The sequence below is a fragment of the Aquarana catesbeiana genome, linkage group LG03, assembly GCF_042186555.1.
Source record: "Aquarana catesbeiana isolate 2022-GZ linkage group LG03, ASM4218655v1, whole genome shotgun sequence".
Lineage (NCBI taxonomy): Eukaryota > Metazoa > Chordata > Amphibia > Anura > Ranidae > Aquarana > Aquarana catesbeiana.
This window is the reverse complement of record NC_133326.1, coordinates 661590977-661611994: the sequence shown is the minus strand read 5'-3', so window position 1 is coordinate 661611994 and position 21018 is coordinate 661590977. Positions and strand designations below refer to the sequence as shown.

General features: G+C 45.7%; 1 protein-coding gene across 1 annotated transcript in view; it reads right to left on the bottom strand.

Annotated features, from left to right (window-relative positions):
- LOC141133428 (A.superbus venom factor 1-like) overlaps positions 1-21018 on the bottom strand; it is a 250166-nt gene that overhangs the window by 119723 nt on the left and 109425 nt on the right. Inside the window, exons 15-17 of the mRNA XM_073622813.1 lie at positions 20775-20936; positions 14007-14136; positions 11706-11777 (exon numbers count right to left, since the gene is read on the bottom strand). Coding sequence (XP_073478914.1) covers positions 11706-11777; positions 14007-14136; positions 20775-20936 — 364 coding nt within the window. The remainder of the gene's footprint in view (positions 1-11705; positions 11778-14006; positions 14137-20774; positions 20937-21018) is intronic.

The window sequence follows — 21018 nt, the reverse complement described above, 5'->3', positions numbered from 1 at the left end:
TGCACACAATTTTGTGCACATTCCTGCAACCCACAGATGTCTACCTAGGGCAGGGTTAATGAATTCAAATTTAAGGAGGTCCAGTCACTAAAAATTTCTTCGAGCTGAGGTCCAAATTGCTCTCTATTAAACCACAAAAGTAGGCCAATCGCATCCATATTTCAAAATAAAATCACGTTACATAAGGTATCCCCATCAGAGTCCCCCCCTAACATGTGGTGTCCCCGTCAGAGTTCCCCCTTACATCTGGTGTCCCCCTCAGAGTTCCCCCTTGCATCTGGCGTCCCCCTCAGAGTTCCCCCTTGCATCTGGCGTCCCCCTCAGAGTTCCCCCTTGCATCTGGCGTCCCCCTCAGAGTTCCCTCTTGCATCTGGCGCCCCCCTCAGAGTTCCCCCTTGCATCTGGCGTCCCCCTCAGAGTTCCCCCTTGTATCTGGCGTCCCCATCAGAGTTCCCCCTTGCATCTGGCGTCCCCATCAGAGTTCCCCCCTGCATCTGGTGTCCCCATCAGAGTTCCCCCTTGCATCTGGTGTCCCCATCAGAATTCCCCCTTGCATCTGGTGTCTCCATCAGAGTTCCCCCTTGCATCTGGTGTCCCCATCAGAGTTCCCCCTTGCATCTGGTGTCCCCATCAGAGTTCCCCCTTGCATCTGGTGTCCCCTCCAGAGTTCCCCCTTGCATCTGGTGTCCCCATCAGAGTTCTCCCTTGCATCTGGTGTCCTCATCAGAGTTCCCCCTTGCATCTGGTGTCCCCATCAGAGTTCCCCCTTGCATCTGGGCGGCTGTACACAGAGTCCTGATGCACACAGAGAACTTCAGTAGAGAGAGACATCAAAGAGAGAGCAGACGTGCGTGTGAAGCTCCGGCTTCCAGTAGCTCGGCCATCTGGCCACCCTTAGCCTTCCTTCATCCTCCCTTCATCCAGGACTATCCCGGACTCCCAGCTGCATAATCACCGGGACACTGGGACTCCCCTCACCCAGCTACGTGACCAGGAACAGAACGGGCTTCCCGGACTCTTCCCGTTGCTCCGCCAGCCCCACTCAGCTCACCGCTCACCACTCTACCACACTGTCACGATAAGAACGCCATCCGCTGATCTCAGCTGTCAGCAGAGCAGTCCCACAGGACACACCGCGGCTCCGGCCAGCCCCGGTAACGCCGGCCCGTCGCTCACCCCCCAGCCTCCATTGGAAGCCGTTCGCTCCATCTTACCGGGCCAAATCAGCAGACGGGACCACAACCACTCGGGAGCCGATCATCAGGACAGCCCACGGCTCGGACCTAGCCCGTCGGCCATCTTGGTCCACCCAGGGGGCCGCAATCTCCACCCTCCACCGGAGCTCAGCCCAGCAGGTCAGTACCAGGACCCGGTCCCTCCCGACCCTCCCAGGTGTGCACCGGCCTACCTCCAGGTAGGACCCACCATCTCTCGGACCCCAACCTGCTTACGGTCCCCCCCCGCCGCCATCCAATTACCCCCTCTGCTCTAAGTCACTAGACTTCGGGGGACAGACCACAGCTGCGGCATAGCTTCGGCAAGCCAGCACCTCATACCCCTCCCACACCCTTCTAGGGGGCTCCGTGCCCTATTTCACCTGGGACACCCCCTGCAGGGACACAGGTTAACACCGGGGACCAGGATATCCACGGCTCTGGCCTGACTAGCGTCCTCCATAGATCCTCCAAGACGCAGGCACCACCAGGCTAATCAGTAAGTTCGGCACCCCCCCTACCAATTGCCCCCTTCCCCCTCTCCTCCGGATCTTCCTACTCAGGTAAGCCCACCGGGTACCCTAGATCCAGGCTCCTCGAGTAGATCGCCCTTTGGGGGGGTCAGGAAGGAATTTTTTTCTCTGCTGTAGCGATTGGCCAGCTCAGATAAGGGTTTTTCGCCTTCCTCTAGATCAACAGGAGGGAGGTAGGTACCCCCCCCATCACCTCCAGTACTGCACACCATCATTCAGCCGGCAACTATATCTCCAGCAGCAGAAGCAGCCATCTGATCCCTCCATCCCCCAGCAACTCAGCATCCTCCTTCAGCAACTAGTCTTTACCATCATGTGCAATTTCAAGTACACAGCGGAAGCCCTCCACAGGCTAAGAAACATCGCCTTAACTTTACAAACCACTCAAAGCCACTCAAAAAAGACTAAAAAAGAAAAATTACTACCGACCAAACCACAATCAACTATCAAATACAGGGAGACACCAATCCAACCACAACAACTAACATGCGCCCTGATCAACACCAGATCTGCAGTCAAGCACAGACTGGAAATCCATGACTTCATCACCGAAAACAACATAGATTGCCTCTTCATTACAGAAAGCTGGCTAACATCCGACTGCAACACCATCCTAACGGAATTGGTGCCTGAGAACTACAACACCCTAACTGAGCATAGAATAGGAAAAAAAGGTGGAGGCCTAGCAGTGATCTTCAAATCACACCTTGTGTTCACCAAACCAACTTTACAGAACTCAGTGCCTTTTATGGAAACACTCTCCCTGCGGCTTCAAACAACACCCCAAGACACCATTCACATACTACTATGCTACAGACCACCAGGACCAAAGACCAATCTCCTTACACCACTCACTGAATTCATTTCAATGCACACCCTGAAAAACAAAAATTTTCTGGTACTTGGGGACTTTAACCTCTGGGCAAACTCTACCCAAGACCCCATTGCGACCACCTGCATGAACCAACTGGAAGAACTAGGTCTTCAACAGCTGATAAGTGCTCCCACGCATGGTTCAGGACACACTCTAGACCTCATCTTCAAACAGAATATAGACATCAACATATTCGACAACACACCGCTTCCATGGACGGACCACCATGCTATCAAGTTTAAAGTCACCACCAACACCACCCTCCAAAAACAGAAACATATAACAACAACACATTGGAACAGACCTCAGAAGAAACTACACTCTGAACTCTTCAAAACCACATTGTCAAACAAAATACCATTGTTAAACTTAAACCTCTCAACGGAATAAACACTCAACTTCCTAAATAAGGCACTACTTCAAACAGCAGACTTAGTGGCGCCAAAACACAGAACACTCATCTGAAAAAAAAATTCCAGGTGGTTTAATGACACCCTCACACTACTCAAACAAGAACGTAGAAGAGCTGAAAGAGCATGGAGAAGAAATCCTACCAAGGAAAACCATACAAAATACAAAGTACTCACTGTGAAATACCACAAAGCAATCTTCAAAGCCAAAAAAGAACATTTTTCGAACACCATCTCAATTGCTTTAAACCGACCGCGGGAACTTTTCAAAATAGTCGCCCAATCAATGAATCCTACCTGCTTAGAGCCCCCAGCAAATGATACTCAAGAATTCTGCAATGAGTTATCAAATTTCTTCATCGACAAAATCGACAATATTCGGAAATCAATTCAACAGAAAAAAACAACTCACCCAAAGCAAGAAGAGGATATCGACACGAACATCACAAAACCACCAGATTTCTCTTTGACTCCAATCACCACTGACACGACTAGAATCATTATGAGAAGGCTTCGCGACAGCACGTCACCAAATGACATAATTCCCACAAAACTCCTGAAAGAGTGTTCCGACATTTAGGCCCCTACTATAACACACCTCATAAATCAGTCATTCAAAGAAGGGATTGTGCCAACCACCCTCATCAAGGGGTCGTCAAACCCCTACTAAAGAAACCCAATCTCAACCCTAAGGACCCCAACTACCGCAGACCGATAACAAGCCTCAACACCATCTCATAGATTGTGGAGAAAGCAGTAGTACAACAGCTACAGCGCCACCTGGACACACACCAACTCCTGGATCCTCTGCAATCAGGCTTTCACCCAGGGCATGGCACAGAAACAGCACTTCTCAAAATATGGGACGATGCCCTGGAAGCAGCAGATAACGGAGAATCATGTCTCCTGGTACTATTAATCTCAGTGCAGCATTTGATACAGTGGACCACAATGCTCTACTCGTCCGCCTCACAGAAGTAGCAGGAGTCACAGATTCTGGTCTAAAATGGTTTGCATCCTTCTTAGAGAATCGCTCTCAGGAAGTGAGACTGGGAGCATTCACCTCTGAAACCCGCACAATCTCCTGTGGAGTCCCGCAGGGTTCACCCTTGTCACCAGTCCTATTCAACATCTACATCCGCCCACTCCTCGAAATCATCAGAAAATCGGACCTCTGCTTCCACTCATACGCTGATGACACCCAACTGTACCTTCGCAGACCACCATCAGCAATTAGAGAAATGCTTCACTCTGATAGATGACTGGATGACCATTAGCTCCCTCAAACTCAACGGCTCAAAAACAGAACTTCTTCTCCTACACGCTAACCAAAATGCCAAAAACAAGACTCCGTGGACACCTCCCACCATCTTAGGACAAACCATCTCTCTGAGCACCAAAGCCAAAAGCCTCGGAGTTATCTTTGACTCAGAAATGACAATGGATGCACAAATAGGATTGGTAGTTAGCGGATCCCACCATCTCCTCCACCTGTTACGTAGACTTGTCCCCTTCATCCCAGAAGAGGACAAAGCAGTAGTAGTTGGAACAATCATCAATTCCCGACTTGATTACTCTGTGTCCCCATCAGAGTTCCCCCTTGCATCTGGTGTCCCCGTCAGAGTTCCCCCTTGCATGTGGTGTCCCCATCAGAGTCCCCCCTTGCATCTGGTGTCCCCATCAGAGTCCCCCCTTGCATCTGGTGTCCCCATCAGAGTCCCCCCTTGCATCTGGTGTCCCCATCAGAGTTCCCCCTTGCATATGGTGTCCCCATCAGAGGGGGTGATCAAGGGTCTCCCTCAGCTAAGGGTGGAGGCAGATCAGTGGCAGGCAGGACTTCAAGCTCTCACCCACCTTCTACCATAATGACCCTGAAACCAAGTGACACAGTTACCCCCTTGTGCAACTCCCCCATGCCCCCTTCCACTCTCCTTGTACAGCTTCCCCATCCCTCCTGCAGCTTATTCTCCCCAACCTTCAACTTGTGCACCTCTTGATACCCACACACCCCCAAACGTGTGGACTCCCCTTATTTAGTGCAGCTTCCCTCCTTACCTTGTGAGGCCCTGTGCAGGTGATAGCAGGTGGCGTTTGCCAAGCGTTCCCCGGGACAGGCGGATGGAAGAGGTCCCACTGCCTGCACACCACAGTGGCTGTCTTCAGGCTGTTCTAGCACAGCTGGCACCGGAGGCCGGCTGGAGTTAGGGGGCGGAGCTGAGGTGGACCCAGCTGGGAAAACTCCACGTGTGGGCAAAAGCGTCATTGGTTGCTAGGACTCTGGTCCTAGCTGCCAATGACTTCAGAGCAGATCATGTAAGCGGGGGGGGGCGTCAGGCGCCCAGCAGGAGAGAAGGCAGAGGGACACAGAGGCGCAACTGAGAGAAATCCACAGACAGGGTCTGAGCTGCCACAGACCCCTGACTGGATATATGTTGTGTCCAGATATTTCCAGGGGACAGAAACTTGGGCAAAAGTTGCCAAACCCATACTGTCTGGGTCAATCCCATACGGGTGAGAACCCTAATCCCATGTCGCACCGCTGTGAACTGGGCCTTAGTCTTTAAGTGGTTAAACTGACCTCATTTGCAGACTGAATTTCAGCCCTTTGATCTCTAATAGAACAGAATTCTTCTTTTTATCTCTTTCAGCTGCTGCTTTTTGACAGCTGTGAGGAGGGAACCACTCTGCACTGTTTACATGAATCGTGGAAATGCTGGATTAAGATCGTGAGGGGGGTTGAATACAGATTGCAAGTTTTTAACGATTAATAGTGCAGCTCTAGTGTCCAGCAGACAGTTGATTATAAAAGGACGTTACTTAAAGAAAACCCCTTCCCATTTCATGCTGTCAGCAAAGGTACCATATGGAAGAGAAATGTCACAAGGCCTGAGAAAGAAGATAATTTCTTTATACAAGAAAGGTGAAGGCTACAAGAAGATCAGCAAAGCTTTACTTATCAGTCAGAATACTGTAGAAAAAGTGATACAAAAATTTTACAAAGATGAAACTGCAACCATGTCGCAGAGATGTCCAGGTCGTCCACGCAGGTTAACACTTCGTCAGGAGCATCTTCTGATGAGAAGGGTTGAAGAAAATCACCATGTAATTTCACTGTAGTAGTTAGCTAAAGAATAAGGATGAGCCGAACACCCTCCTGTTCGGTTCGCAGCAGAACATGCGAATAGGCAAAAAATTCGGCAGAACACACGAACACCATTAAAGTCTATGGGACACGAACATGAATAATCAAAAGTGCTAATTTTAAAGGCTTATATGCAAGTTATTGTCATAAAAATTGTTTGGGGACCTGGGTCCTACCCCAGGGGACATGTATCAATGCAAATTTTTCTTAAAAAAACAGACGTTTTTTCGGGAGCAGTGATTTTTTTAATGCTTAAAGTGAAACAATAAAAATGAAATATTCCTTTAAATATCGTGCCTGGGGGGTGTCTATAGTATGCCTGTAAAGTGGTGCATTTTTCCCGTGTCTGTACCATAGACGGCCACTAGGGGGCGTGCGTGCCCCCTGCTGGCCCATGAAGCCGGTGCGAGTGCCCGGCGGTCGTGATCACCGCCGGGCTCCCGCAATCGCTAGGGGGAGCACAGAGAACCGGGATCTTTCCGGTTCTCTGAGGGGAGAACAGACAGTTCGTCTGTTCATACAGAGTATGAACAGACGATCTGTCATCTCCCCTGCACAGTCACCCCCTTTTCAGTTAGAACACGTACTAGGACACACTTAACCCCTTCACTGCCCCCTAGTGGTTAACCCCTTTACTGCAAGTCACATTTACACAGTAGTCAGTGCATTTTTAATCGCACTGATGGCTGTATAAATGTGAATGGTCCCAAAAATGTGTCAAAATTGTCCGATGTGTCCGCCATAATGTCGCAGTCCCGATAAAAATCACAGATCGCCACCATAACTAGTAAAAAAAAAATAATAATAATAAAAAAGTTATAAAACTATCCCCTATTTAGTAGACGCTTTAACTTTTGCGCAAACCAATCAACATACGCTTATTGCGATTTTTTTTTTTTTTTACCAAAAATATGTAGAAGAATACGTATGGGCCTAAACTGAGGAAAAAATAGTTTTTTATATATATTTTTGGGGGATATTTATTATAGCAAAAATTAAAAAATACTGCATTTTTTTTCAAAATTGTCGCTCATTTTTTTTGTTTATAGTGCAAAAAATAAAAAACACAGAGGTGATCAAATACCACTAAAAGAAAGCTCTATTTGTGGGAAAAAAGGTCTGACCCCAAAGCACCTTGTCCCCATGTTGATGGGGACAAGGGCCTCATCCCCACAACCCTTGCCCGGTGGTTGTGGGGTTAAGCGGGCAGGGGGCTTATTGGAATCTGTAAGCCCTCTTTAACAAGGGGACCAACAGATCCCGGCCTCCCCCCCCGTGTGAATTGGTAATGGGATACCCAATCGTACCCCTATCATTTCACAAAAAAAAAGTGTCAAAATGGCAAAAAAAGACAAGAGACAGCTTGGGACAAGTCCTTTATTAAAAAATAAAAAAATAAAAATGTCCCACTATGTAAGTTCACACCGCCTGACGGACCGAAAAAGGAAAAAAAAAGACGCATGGGAAGCGTCTTCGCTGTGACAGTTCTTATATAACTGAGGGCGGGGCCACTCAGCGATGTAACCGGGTTACCCCGCCCCCTCTGATGCCACGGGGGATTCCTTGTGGCGTCAGAGGGGGGCGGGGTCACTCAGTGATGTAAACGGGTGACCCCGCCCCCTCAGACGCCACGGGGAAGTCATGAAGAAGCCCCCGTGGTGTCAGAGGGGGGCGTGGTCACCCGGTTACATCACCAGGTGGCCCCGCCCTCAGTTATATAAGAACTGTCACAGCGAAGATGCTTCACTCGGCAGGAGCCTCCCATGGAGGGAGACCGATTGCGGCTTTTTTTTTTCAGTCCGTTGGGCAGCATGAACTTACATCGAGGGACATTTTTTATTTTTTAATAAAGGACTTGTCCCAAGCTGTGTCTTGTCCTTTTTACCATTTTGACAATTTTTTGTGAAATGGTAGGAGTACGATTGCGTAGCTTATTACCAATTCACACAGGGGGGAGGCCAGGATCTGGGGGTCCCCTTGTTAAAGGGGGCTTTCAGATTCCGATAAACCCCCCACTCATATACCTCCACAACCACCGGGCAAGGGTTTTGGGGATAAGGCCATTGTCCTCATCAACATGGGGACAAGGTGCTTTGGGGTCTGAACCCTCCACATGTTGAGGGCATGTGGCCTGGTACAGTTCAGGAGGGGGGGCGCTCTCCCGCCCCCCCCTCTTTTCCTGCAGCCTGCCAGGTTGCGTGCTCGGATAAGGGTCTGGTATGGATTGGGGGGACCCCTATGCCATTTTTTTTTAATTTGGCGCAGGGTTCCCCTTAATTTCCATATCAGACCTGAAGGGACCCCCACGCATTTTTTTTTTTTAATTTCGGTTTGGGGTTCCCCTTAATATTCATACCAGACCCAAAGAGCCTGGTAATGGACTGAGGGGGGATCCCATGCTCTTTTTTTCAATGAGTTTTATCTATATTGCCGAGACCCGACAATTCATTACAGCCGCGATCAGTTTTAAGTGACAATTTTTTCTTTAGAAATGTCATTTTGCTGTGGTACTATTCTAAACACGGAAAAAATGTGCCACTTTATAGGCATACTATAGACATCCCCCAGGCACGATATTTATAGGAATATTTCATTTTTATTGTTTCACTTTAAGCATTAAAAAAAAAATCACAGTTCCCGAAAAAACGTTTTTTCTTTTTTTTGCATTGATACATGTCCCCTGGGGCAGGACCCAGGTCCCCAAACATTTTTTATGACAATACCCTGCATATAAGCCTTTAAAATAAGCATTTTTGATTTTGCACGTTAGTGTCTCATAGACTTTAACGGTGTTCCGGCGGCTTTCAAGTTTGCCGCGGACACACCACATATTGTTCGCTGTTCGGCAAACAGGCTGAACATTGGGCTCATCCATACTAAAGAAGTAGAAAGCCATATTGGGGTGATTGTTTCCTGTGACACAATACAGCTTAGGAATGGCATGCATGGGTGTCATCCACAAAGGAAAACGCACCTAAAGCCCATGCACATAAAAGCCTGCATAGAATTTGCCAGGGCCCATGATGAAAAAGAAGAAAACTACTGGGACTCTGTACTCTGGAGTGATGACACCAGGATAAAAGTTTTTGGAACTGATGGCTTCAAAACTGTATGGCATCGCAAGTGGAACATGGTGGTGTCAGTGTCCTTCTGTGGGGCTGCATGCTGGTGTGGGGGAGCTGCATTTCATTGATGGTATCATAAATTCATAACTGCTCTATATTAAAAGAGAAGATGCTACCATCACTCCGTGCCCTTGGTCGTTGTGCACTTTTCCAACATGACAATGATCCAAAACACATCTAAGGCCACTGTTGCATTTCTGAAGAACAGGGTGAAAACGATTCAGTGGCCAAGTACTGTATGTCTCCTGATCTGAACCCAGTCGAACACCTAAGGGGAATTCTGAAGAGACAAGTTGAGCATCACTATCCAGGTCGTTCTTGAAGAATGGAAAAGGATAGATGTTGCAATATTTCGCCAACTTGTTCATTCTATGCCTAGAAGACTTGGTGCTGTCCTTACAAATCAGGGAGGTCATACAAAATACTAGACAGAGTAGTTTTTGTTGTGGGGTGTATTCATTTTTTTTTCAACTAATTTGAGTAAAACTGAAAATTTTGTAATCTAATTTATATTATTAATCTTTCTTTCATGTAATGAGCTAAACAAATATTCTATAAAACTCGGTTTTGTCAACATTTTGGAAATTGTTCTTGTGTTCCTTGAGATATTGATTAAAATCTTACTTTTCAAAAGTGGTGTACTCATTTATGCTGAGCACTGAATGTACAGTATCTCACAAAAGTGAGTACAACCCCTCACATTTTTGTAAATATTTTATTATATCTTTTCATGTGACAACACTGAAGAAATTATACTTTGCTACAATGTAAAGTAGTGAGTGTACAGCTTGTATAACAGTGTAAATTTGCTGTCCCCTCAAAATAACTCAACAACCAGCCATTAATGTCTAAACCGCTGGCAACAAAAGTAAGTACGCCAAAAGTACGTGAAAATGTACCAACTGGGCCCAATTAGCTATTTTCCCTCCCCGGTGTCATGTGACTGGTTAGTGTTACAAGGTCTCAGGTGTGAATGGTGAGCAGGTGTGTTAAATTTGGTGTTATCTCTCTCACTCTCTCATACTGGTCACTGGACGTTCAACATGGCACCTCAGGGCAAAGAACTATCTGAGGATCTGAAAAAAAGAATCCTTGCTCTAAATAAAGATGGCCTAGGCTATAGGAAGTTTGCCAAGACCCTGAAGCTGAGCTTCAGCACAGTCGCCAAGACCATACAGCAGTTTAACAGGACAAGATCCACTCAGAACAGGCCTTGCCATGGTTGACCAAAGAAGTTGAGTGCAGATGCTCAGCATCATATCCAGAGGTTATCTTTGGGAAATAGACGTATGAGTGCTGCCAGCATTGCTGCAGAGGTTGAAGGGATGGGGGTTCAGCCTGTCAGTGCTCAGACCATACACCGCACACTGCATCAAATTGGTCTGCATGGCTGTCATCCCAGAAGGAGGCCTTTTCTAAAGCTAATGCACAATAAAGGCTGAAAATAGTTTGCTGAAGACAAGCTGACTATGGACATGGATTACTGGAACCATGTCCTGTGGTCTGATGAGACCAAGATAAGCTTATTTGCTTCAGATGGTGTCAAGCGTGTGTTGCCAAAACCAGGTGAGGAGTACAGGGATAAGTGTTTCTTGCCTACAGTCAAGCATGGTGGTGGGAGTGTCATGGTCTGGGGCTGCATGAGTGCTGCCAGCACTGGGGAGCTACAGTTCATTGAGGGAACCATGAATGCCAACATGTACTGTGACATACTGAAATAGAGCATGATCCCCTCCCTTCAGAGACCGGGCCGTGGGGCAGTATTCCAACATGATAACGACCCCAAAACACAAGACAACCACTGCGTTGTTAAAGAAGCTGAGGGTAAAGGTGATGGACTGGCCAAGCATGTCTTCAGACCTAACCCCACAGATCCTCATCTGTGGGGTATCCTCAAATGGAAGATGGAGAAGCTCAAAGTCTCTAACATCCACCAGCTCCATGATGTCATCATGGAGGAGTGGAAGAGGACTCCAGTGGCAACCTGTGAAGCTCTGGTAAACTCCATGCCCAAGAGGGTTAAGACAGTGCTGGAAAATAATGGTGGCTACACAAAATATTGACACTTTGTGCCCAATTTGGACATTTTCACTTAGGGGTGTATTTACTTTTGTTGCCAGAAGTTTAGACATTAATGGCTGTGTGTTGAGTTATTTTGAAGGGAAAGCAAATTTGAACTGTTATACAAGCTGTATACTCGCTACTTTACATTGTAGCAAAGTGTCATTTTCTCAGTGTTGTCACATGAAAAGATATAATAAAATATTTACAGAAATGTGAGGGGTGTACTCACTTTTGTGAAATACTGTGTGTGTATATGTGTGTGTGTGTTCTGAATCATTAACCCAAAGATATCATATGAAAATGTTATACATTGTAGATTTCCCGTAATTAATTACAGATTTACCGTCATCATTCTGTATTTGAAATAATGATGCTGTGTCACGTTTGCGTTTTAGTTTTACTTGACAAAAAACTTCTGTGAAGAAAAAAAAAAAAAAAACAGGTAAAAGGTTAAAAGTACACTCCATCAAAAAAATAGACAGACAGGTGTCTCATCCTAAGACTGATCTGCAAATTCTTGTATTGCTGGTACTCTGGCTAGTTGTAATTCTCTAATACAGTCTCTACAAATCTGGTAGCCAGGAGACCCCAGCTCCCCATCTCCACCCATTTAAAAACATAGGGGTAGCTTGTATCTTAAATAACTTATCCAATCTAATTTCATATAGAATACAAAGTAAATTACATTTGTAATGATTAGGGATGAGTTTCAGGTTCGGGAGTTCAAAGTGAACCCAACATGTTTGTAGTGCTGTGAACTGGCAAACGTTGACAAAGTTTGTCATTTAGTGACAGTAGCACTACCGTCACCAAATAACATGAAAAACCCCAGGCAGCTTCAGTTTGTAAGGAATTTGGTCATTGACAAAATATGGTAATGGCCATTTTTGGCCAACACCCACACTCATTATCTCTGCTGGCTCCTTAACATACAGAAGTTGGCGGGAATCTGTCATTTGTAACAGGAGTAGTGAAATATGAAGATCGTTGGTCATGGCAGGTCATCATTGCAGCAAGTCAATGGCACTCATCATGATTGACATGGATCTACATTGCTGGACAACGTGATCAATGTTTAGTGAAGGTCTTTTTTCCCTTTTGCGCGAGTGGTTTTGTTTACTATATACATTCTTTTTGTGAGGGAGTACCCAGGACTGGGGGGAAATATGGCAGCCCCTTTATTCTAAAGAGACGATCAAGAATCTGATATGTTTTCCCTGCAGTCCTTTACATGGGGATGAGGCCCTTGTCCCCATCAACATAGGAACAAAGTGCCTTGCAAGGGGGAAGGCTTTACCCCTTGGAAGGTACCCTGCGTATGTTGAAGGCATGTGGCTTGGAATGGTTCAGGAGGGGGGGAGGAGGGGCACTTGCTTCCCTTTCCATTCCTGGCCAGGCAGGTTGCATGATATTTTTCTTTAATGGTTTAATGGTGTGTTGGTCCTTTAAGAGAAAAAAAAATGGGGTTCGTTTGCAGATTCATAAAAGCCCTTTACCCAGGCATGTAGTCTGGCTGGCCAGGTAAGGGGGGGCAGCAAGCTCCTCCTGGACCTTACCAGTGCATGAATAACCGCACTTTTGCTCATTACTTTCACTAGTTTCATAAATTGCTGTGCTGTGTTCTCCAAGGAATGACAGAGAAATCCTCGTGCCAGCACCCTGGGTTGGATGATCTTGCATTCATCAAACTAAAGGGAGCCGTTTGGAGACCAGAGACCTGCTTTGTATTGAGCTAAATGAACAGAATAGTGGCGTAACTAGAACCTTCATTACCCCCGATGCAAGAAACCATGAAGTGCCTCCCTGACCCTTCCCACTGATCCTGGGGTCCTTTACTTCCATCATGAAACCCTTTACTGCGGTCCTGCAGTGGGCCAACTTCCTGCCATCTTGGGGTCCCCCAACCGTGGTGGAACGCCAGAGCCCAGTCGGAAGTGCAACCTTTGCGACCCTGGTAGTTCCGCCATTGGTGTCAGTAGATTTTTATTTTTGTTGTTTTATTTCTCCTTTTTTTTTACCATTTTATTTATTTATTTTACAATTTTATTTTTTTTACATTTTTTTATGACCTCATTGGGGGCGCTTTGGTGAAACAGACCCCTGATGTCTCACCTTTGAGACAGAGAAAGGGACTGAGGACAGATTCAGTGGTCATTAGGACATTGAAGGGGCCGGTAAACATCCTGACATAAGCTGGGAGGGAAAAATCCGCCAGCGCTGCGCGGGGGGGGGGGGGGGGGGGGCAAGCAAGCACACAGGAGCCCAGAGAAATAGGACAGTGATAGGGAGGTGGCAGAAGCAGCATGTGGAGGAACCGATGCCCTCCTTTTCCTTCCTGCAACTGCTGAATGTCTGTAGGAGGGAGAAGAGGAGAAGCGGGCATTCTGCGGCTACACAGAGAGATCAGTTTCTCTACATGCCGCCGCTCCCCCCCGCCCTCCTATCTAGGCGTACAGGGGGGCTGCACGGGCCCCCTGGACCATGGGGCCAGGTCATTATGGCGACCCCTGTGACCCCTCTATGTAAGCCCCTGGGATATACTCAGAGCCAGGCGGCTGAAGGCAATGTTACTACAATCAGGACTTCTCTTTAGATACTGTGTAATTTGTTTTTTGAACATAATCAAATGATGCATCATCTTCACCTGATCTCTGAGGGGTGGAACCATGGAAACTGTTTTCTAGAGCCAGTCCAGCATCGTAGAACACTCCTGCAGCATCAGCACCACCTCCCGCAGTGCAGCCAGTGTCATATCTCTCCACTAAGTCCCATACCTCATAGGGAAGAGACAGAATTCATTTTTATCAACATCAGGATGTGTATCATCATAATCTAAATTAACAAGTTTCTCACTATTGTTCTTATCGTTATACCATCACTATCGTTTTCATAATAATAATTATTCTCCACAGCTTTCTCATTTTCATAGACATCATTTTTACCATCCTCGTCATTTTTTTAATCACCATTAGGATCCTATTTATAATCCATATCATCAATATCATTAACACACTCATCTCCATCATCATACTCCTGGAACCATCCATGATATACACTTTATTGCCAAAAGTGTTGTTACGCCTACCTTTATATGTACATGAACTTTAATGGTATCCCAGTCTAAGGCCCCATACACACATTTTCTGCAGTTTTTTGTCTTCAGATTTACCAAAACCATATAATATGAGGTCACATCTTAAGTGTTTCAATTTGTATGCAATCAGGCAGGCCCTTGCACTGCATAGTTTTGGTAAATCTGAAGACAAAAATCTGCAGAAAATCAAATAGTATGTATGGGGTCTAAGGCCTTGTACACGGTTTGATTGTTGTACGACCAAGCGTCTGATTTTTGTGAAAAGTACGTGTGCAGGATCTTGTCTAGCTTACGCAAATTGCCGTTTGACAAACACGAACGTAGTGACGTACTATGAAGTTAATTTCTCAAGCGCCACCCTTTGGGCCCCTTCTGCTAATTTCATGTTAGTAGAAGTTTGGTGAGCGTTGATTCGCGATTTTCAGATCGTACAAAACAAATTGCTTTTTAAAATTTATTTGGCATAACTACATCAGTATCACCAGCAAAGCAACTTCATTATTATCTCATTAAAGAAAACGAAATGAGAATGTGCGCTGCACTTCGACATTTCATTAGCTGCCGCGTCACGAATGTTAATTCTAGATTACGAACGGTAGTTTACAAAGACCGAACTCTTCCCAGACGTTCCTTGATTCCGATCATGCGTGTTTGTACTTTCGACTTTTGTGTGACGATTTCTGTACTGACCACCTGAAAATCAGATGTTGAGTTCACATCTGACAAAAATGTTATAGCCTGTACATCCAGCTTTTGTCTGATGTAAAAGTTAAATCGGCTGTCGAAAGCACCGTACTAACGATCCGATTTTCGTATCGTGTGTAGGAGGCCTTAGTCCGTAGGTTTCAATATTGAGTTGGCCCACCCTTTGCAGCTATAACAGCTTCAACTCTTCTGGGAAGGCTGTCCACAAGGGTTAGGAGTGTGTCTATGGGAATGTTTGAAACACAAAATAGTATATGTGTTGTGTGCTTCCACCTAATCCTAACTATAATGAATGGCTGCTGCTATCACTATACATGTTCCCACATAAAGTGCATAAAGATAATAATAAAATGTGTGTGATAGCGCTCCTCAATTGACTTATTAATTCACGTGAATGATTTCACACACTGTTTATTATTATCCCTATGGGAATGTTTGACCATTCTTCCAGACGAGAAGGCCTGACTCGCAGTCTCCGCTCTAATTCATCCCGAAGGTGTTCTAACAGGTTGAGGTCAGGACTCTGTACAGGCCAGTCAAGTTCCTCCACCCCAAACTCGCTCATCCATGTCTTTATGTACCTTGCTTTGTGCTCTGATGCTCAGTCATGTTGGAACAGGAAGGGGCCATCCCCAAACTGTTCCCACAAAGTTGGAAGCATGAAATTGTCCACAATGTCTTGGTATTCTGACGTCTTAAGAGTTCCCTTCACTGGAACTAAGGGGCCAAGCCCAACCCCTGAAAAACAACCCCACACCATAATCCCCACACCACCAAACTTTACACTTGGCACAGTGCAGGCAGGCAAGTACCGTTCTCCTGGCAACCGCCAGACACTTCCATCAGATTGCAGACAGAGAAGTGTGATTTGTCACTCCAGAGAACACGTCTCCAATGTTCTAGAAAACAAAAAGAAGTTGGGTTGGGACTTTACATGAGGCATGTTGATGTGTATAATAATGTATGGAGTAAACATGAGTAAATTGAATGTCACAGTCCCCTAGGGGTAATTCATAATAATAATAATAAGCACAATAAAACCGATAACGGTGAAACATTTATGATACAGAGTCAATGCATATAAAAATAATACATTTAATAGCGAATGATCAATTGATGAGCATGATTTGTGACAGACAAAATGAATGATAAACAAACAAATATATAAAATGATTATTACATGATATGTGAAATTGATAAAGGTTGTAAAATGATACGGTTATCAGAGCAAACTTATACTTGGCACCCATAGATGAACATGCTACGCGTTTCATGGCATGTTGCCAATCGTCAGGAGTTGGATACATGAATGAGCTAAAAGATAATGGATAAATTGTTAAATTATCTATAGGGATCCACTACTCCCCATAGATGGGAAAAAGGCGGAGAGGGAAAAAAAAGAAAGAAAAGAAGGAACACTTTCAGTATTACTTACAAAGCAGTCCATAAATAATGGCCAGCTCTAAGGATTGGGATAGAACAGTGGCCCGGCATATATGGTTCCAAAGTATTATTTTTATATACATTGATTCTTTATGACTACATTTCTGTGCCATAAATGTTTCACCGCTATCGCTTTTATTATGCTTATTATTATTATTATTATTAATTACCCCTAAGGGACTGTGACATTCAATTTACTCATGTTTACTCCATACATTATTATACACATCAACATGCCTCATGTAAAGTCCCAACCCCACTTCTTTTTGTTTTCGCATAACATTTAGGGATGGAGATATACTGATGTTGTTATTCTAGGTTGAGACAGGTCACATTCATTTCTAGTTTTCCCCAATGCTCTAGAGTCCAGTTGCGGTGTCCTTTACATCACTGCATCCGACGCTTTGCATTGCACTTGGTAATGTAAGGCTTGCATGCAGCTGCTCTGCCATAGAAACCCATTCCGTGAAGCTCTCTATGCACTGTTGTTGTGCTAATCTGAAGGTCACAAGTTTGGAGGTTTGTAGCTATTGACTCTGCAGACAGTTGGCGACTTCTGCGCATTGTGCGCTTCAGCATGCGCTGCCCCCGCTTTGTCATTTTACATGGCCTACCACTTCGTGGCCGAGTTGTTGTTGTTCCCAGTTGCTTCCACTTTGTTATAATACCACTAACAGTTGACCATGGAATATTTAGTAGCAAGTAAATTTCACGGATGGACTTATTGCATAGGTGGCAACCTATCACGGTGCCACGCTTGAATTCACTGAGCTCCTGAGAGCGACCCATTCTTTCACAAATGTTTTGTAGAAGCAGTCTGCATGCCTAGGTGTTTGATTTAATACACCTGTGGCCATGGAGGTGATTAAAGAGGAACCTAAATTAAAAGATTTGGAGGGGTGTCCCAATACTTTTGGCAATATAGCGTATGTGATTCTTTTGTATAGTTTAATAAGGATCATATTGCATGGCAAACCTTGCCTACAAGTAGATTTAGCCCTGGCTCACACTGTTGTGACTTCTGGTGTGACTTGCTGTGACCTGCAACACAGAAAGTTGCAAGACAGATGAAACCACATTCATTTGAATCAGTGCTGTTGCTGCCACAAAAATAGATCCTGCACTATTTTTCTGCGTCTTTGTTGCGACATGAGTGCCATAGACTGCAATGTTAAAATCACAAAAGTTGCAAGGTAGTCATATAGTCACAATGCAAGGTCACACTGTAAGTTGCATGACTTTTAGTGTCGCAGCAGTGTGAACCAAGCCTTATAATTACACATGCACACTGGATGCTTTTTCAGCTGCTGCTAGGGGCATCTGTTTTTTTTTTTTTTCCTGCCTCTAAACCGCTCCTGCATGTTAGCTTATGTGTCCATAAGTTTAGTGGCAGGAGAGTTTAGAGGCAAAAAAAAAAAAGAGGGCCAGTGTGCCCAGGAGCAGCAGAAAAAAAACGCTTGACACCTGTAAATACACATAAACACATGTAAACGCGCCTTAATGTTAGGTTACGTTTAGGGCTTGAGTGTTAATTAATTCCAGTGACCATAATAAATTATTATTCTGGTCACTTAGGGAGCCTAAATGCGCCAAGTGTTTTTTCTGCCAAAACGTTGCTGCCAGAAGGAAAGGCTTCTAGGAGAGTTTGGAAAATGTCCTGTGTGCAGGAGGCCTAAAAAGGACATTTGTTTATCAAATACCTTCTTCAGCTCTGTGTATACAAAAGAAAATGGGGGCACTCCAATCCATAATGGGGATAGTACTGACAGAGCCCCAAGAGAACCCCAATGACTTAAAATGTATATGGTTCAGGAACATTTAGACAAAATAAATGTACATAAAGCACCTGGACCAGATTGCTTACATCCATGTGTCCTCAAAGAGCTGAGCTTTGTTTTTTCTACATTTTTTTCTGTATTCTTTCAAATTTTTAGAGACTTTAATGACTGGTTCAGTACCACTAGATTGGCGAAAGGCCAAGGTGCTGCCTATACCTTAAAAGGATCAAAGTCTTTACAAAGGCTACTTTCAGACTGGGGCGGGCAGGCGTCGGCGGTAAAGTGGCCCTATATTTAGTGCCGCTTTAGGCCCCGTTCACACCTATGCGAATTAGATACAGCTTACACTGCATCCAATTCGCAGGACATTTTAAAATGTATTCATTTGAATGCATCTGGTTCACATATGTGCGTTGCATTCGCACTGCACATTGCCCAAAAAATGTGTGTGAATTACAAGCACATTATCTTCTATGGGAACACATCTGATTCACAGATGCATTCCGTTCTGAACACGAATTCTCTCCTTCTCCTCACTACACCTCCCCCCTCTCCCCCCTCTCCCTGCTCACTGATCCGCAGCTACAACGGAGAGGAACCGCTGAACAGCTGTTTTTTCTCTTCACAGAGAAAACGGAGCTGGAATTCGCACTGCACATGTGTGAACCCAGCCTCACCGTTGTTTTAGCGGCACTTTTCGGCCTCTAGCGGGGCGGTTTTAACCCCCAATAGCGGACGAAAAAGGGTTAAAACTGCCCGCAAAGCGGCTTGCAGGACTTTTTTGACTGTCCTGCAAGCACACCGCTCCAGTGTGAAAGCCCTCGGATGGGTTTGCGGCCCTGCCCTATTGTTTTCAATGGGAAGGGGCGCTTTAGGAGTGGTGAATACACTGCTCCTATAGCTCTGCAAAGATGCGGCTTGCAGGACTTTTTTGACTGTCCTGCAAGTGCACCGCTCCAGTGTTAAAGCCTTATAGGCACCATACAGGTACTATTTTTAGCGCTGTAGTGCCTGTAAAGCGCCTCAGTGTGAAAGTAGCCTAAATAACCACAGACCTTCCAGTACAAATGCCCCTCTGCTGAAATCCCCCTCCCAGCACAAATCTTTCCCAACCATCTCCCCTTTCAGTTCAAGTCCTCTCTACCTCCCCTGCTGTCCCCCCCCCCCCCCACAGACACACACACACAATTCCCCCTCCAAGCACAAATCCTTCCCCTCTTCAAATCCCATCTCCCAACATAAATCCTCCCCCCCCCCCCAAAATGTCCCTTCCTAGCACAAATGCCCCAATCATCCCTACTAGCACATTTCCCTTCCTAACACAAATTCCATCCCTCCCCAAAAAAAAAAAAAAATCCCTCTTTGAGCACAAATCCCCCCCCTCCCAAATCACTCCTTCTAGCACAACCCCCCCCCCCCCCCCCAATTTCCCCTCCAAGCACAATTCTCTACCAAAATTCCCCTCCTAGAATATATCTTACCCCTGTCACCTCAAATTTAGCTCCTTAATAAGGATGGGCACAGTCGTGTTAGTAGCTCCACATGCCCATGCCCACCAGGAAGCTTACACTGCGCCACGCTAATCACAGGCAGTGAGACATTTGGGAAATGTCTCACTGCCTGTGATTAGTGCTGTGTAGTGTAAGCTTCCTGGGGGACACGGGCACGTGGAGCTGCGAACACGACTGAGCCCATCCTTACTTCCTAGCATAAATAACCCCCATCATCCATACTAGCACACATCCTCCCCCCAATACCCCTAACACCCCCAAATCACCCCGTCTAGCATAATAGCACAAATTTCCTAGAAATAATCATCCTCCCCCTCCCCTTCTAACACAAATACTTTCATCCATCGCCACCACAAATATTTATTACTCTAGCCCCCCCCCCCCCCCCCCCAGTGTGTCCTCGGTGCTTCCCTCCTTGAAACACACAGTCCTCAGATACAGCACAGCACAGGGTTGTGTGCATTCCTTCTTCCTAGGCTCTTCCTCATTTTGACATGCAGAGCTGAGGAGAAGCCTAGAGGAAGCAGATTTCTAACCTTTACAGGCTACCCTTTTCCTGCCCTACAGGCAGCTGGTGGGAGGGATGTCACTGCTGCAAGGATAGGAGTGTGAAGCTGGAGAGGGGAGAGAGCACAGCGTACCTCTCCTGATTTGGCTTCTCTCATCTAGTGCTAAGCTGACAGGAGTAGTGATGCTGCTGTCACTACTCCTGTCAGCTTGTAGTGGTAGAAACTCTCTTCTTGGTGCCCCCCCATTACCAGCACCAGGGGCACCCGTTCCTTCTGCCCCCCCTTGTCCCCTGCTCTCTTGTGTATGGTTTACTGCTGAAAATACTAGTTGAGCCTGTCCCACTTACACCAATTACACATTAAACAGCTTACCTTGGTCTGGGACATCCTATACTTCCCATTCATTATGTAAGCTCCTTTATCTACGACTACTAAGCCCACGCTGGCCTTGTGGTCAGCTTCCAGTCTAAGCCTCATAGAACTTCCAGGAAATTGATCTGCATTGTCCCGATCCCTTTCACCTGATATCTTCAGCTGAGAGACACAAAACACATTTTATCAATATATTAATACATTTATCAAATGTATCCTGTTATCATAGAATCAAAAATTTGTT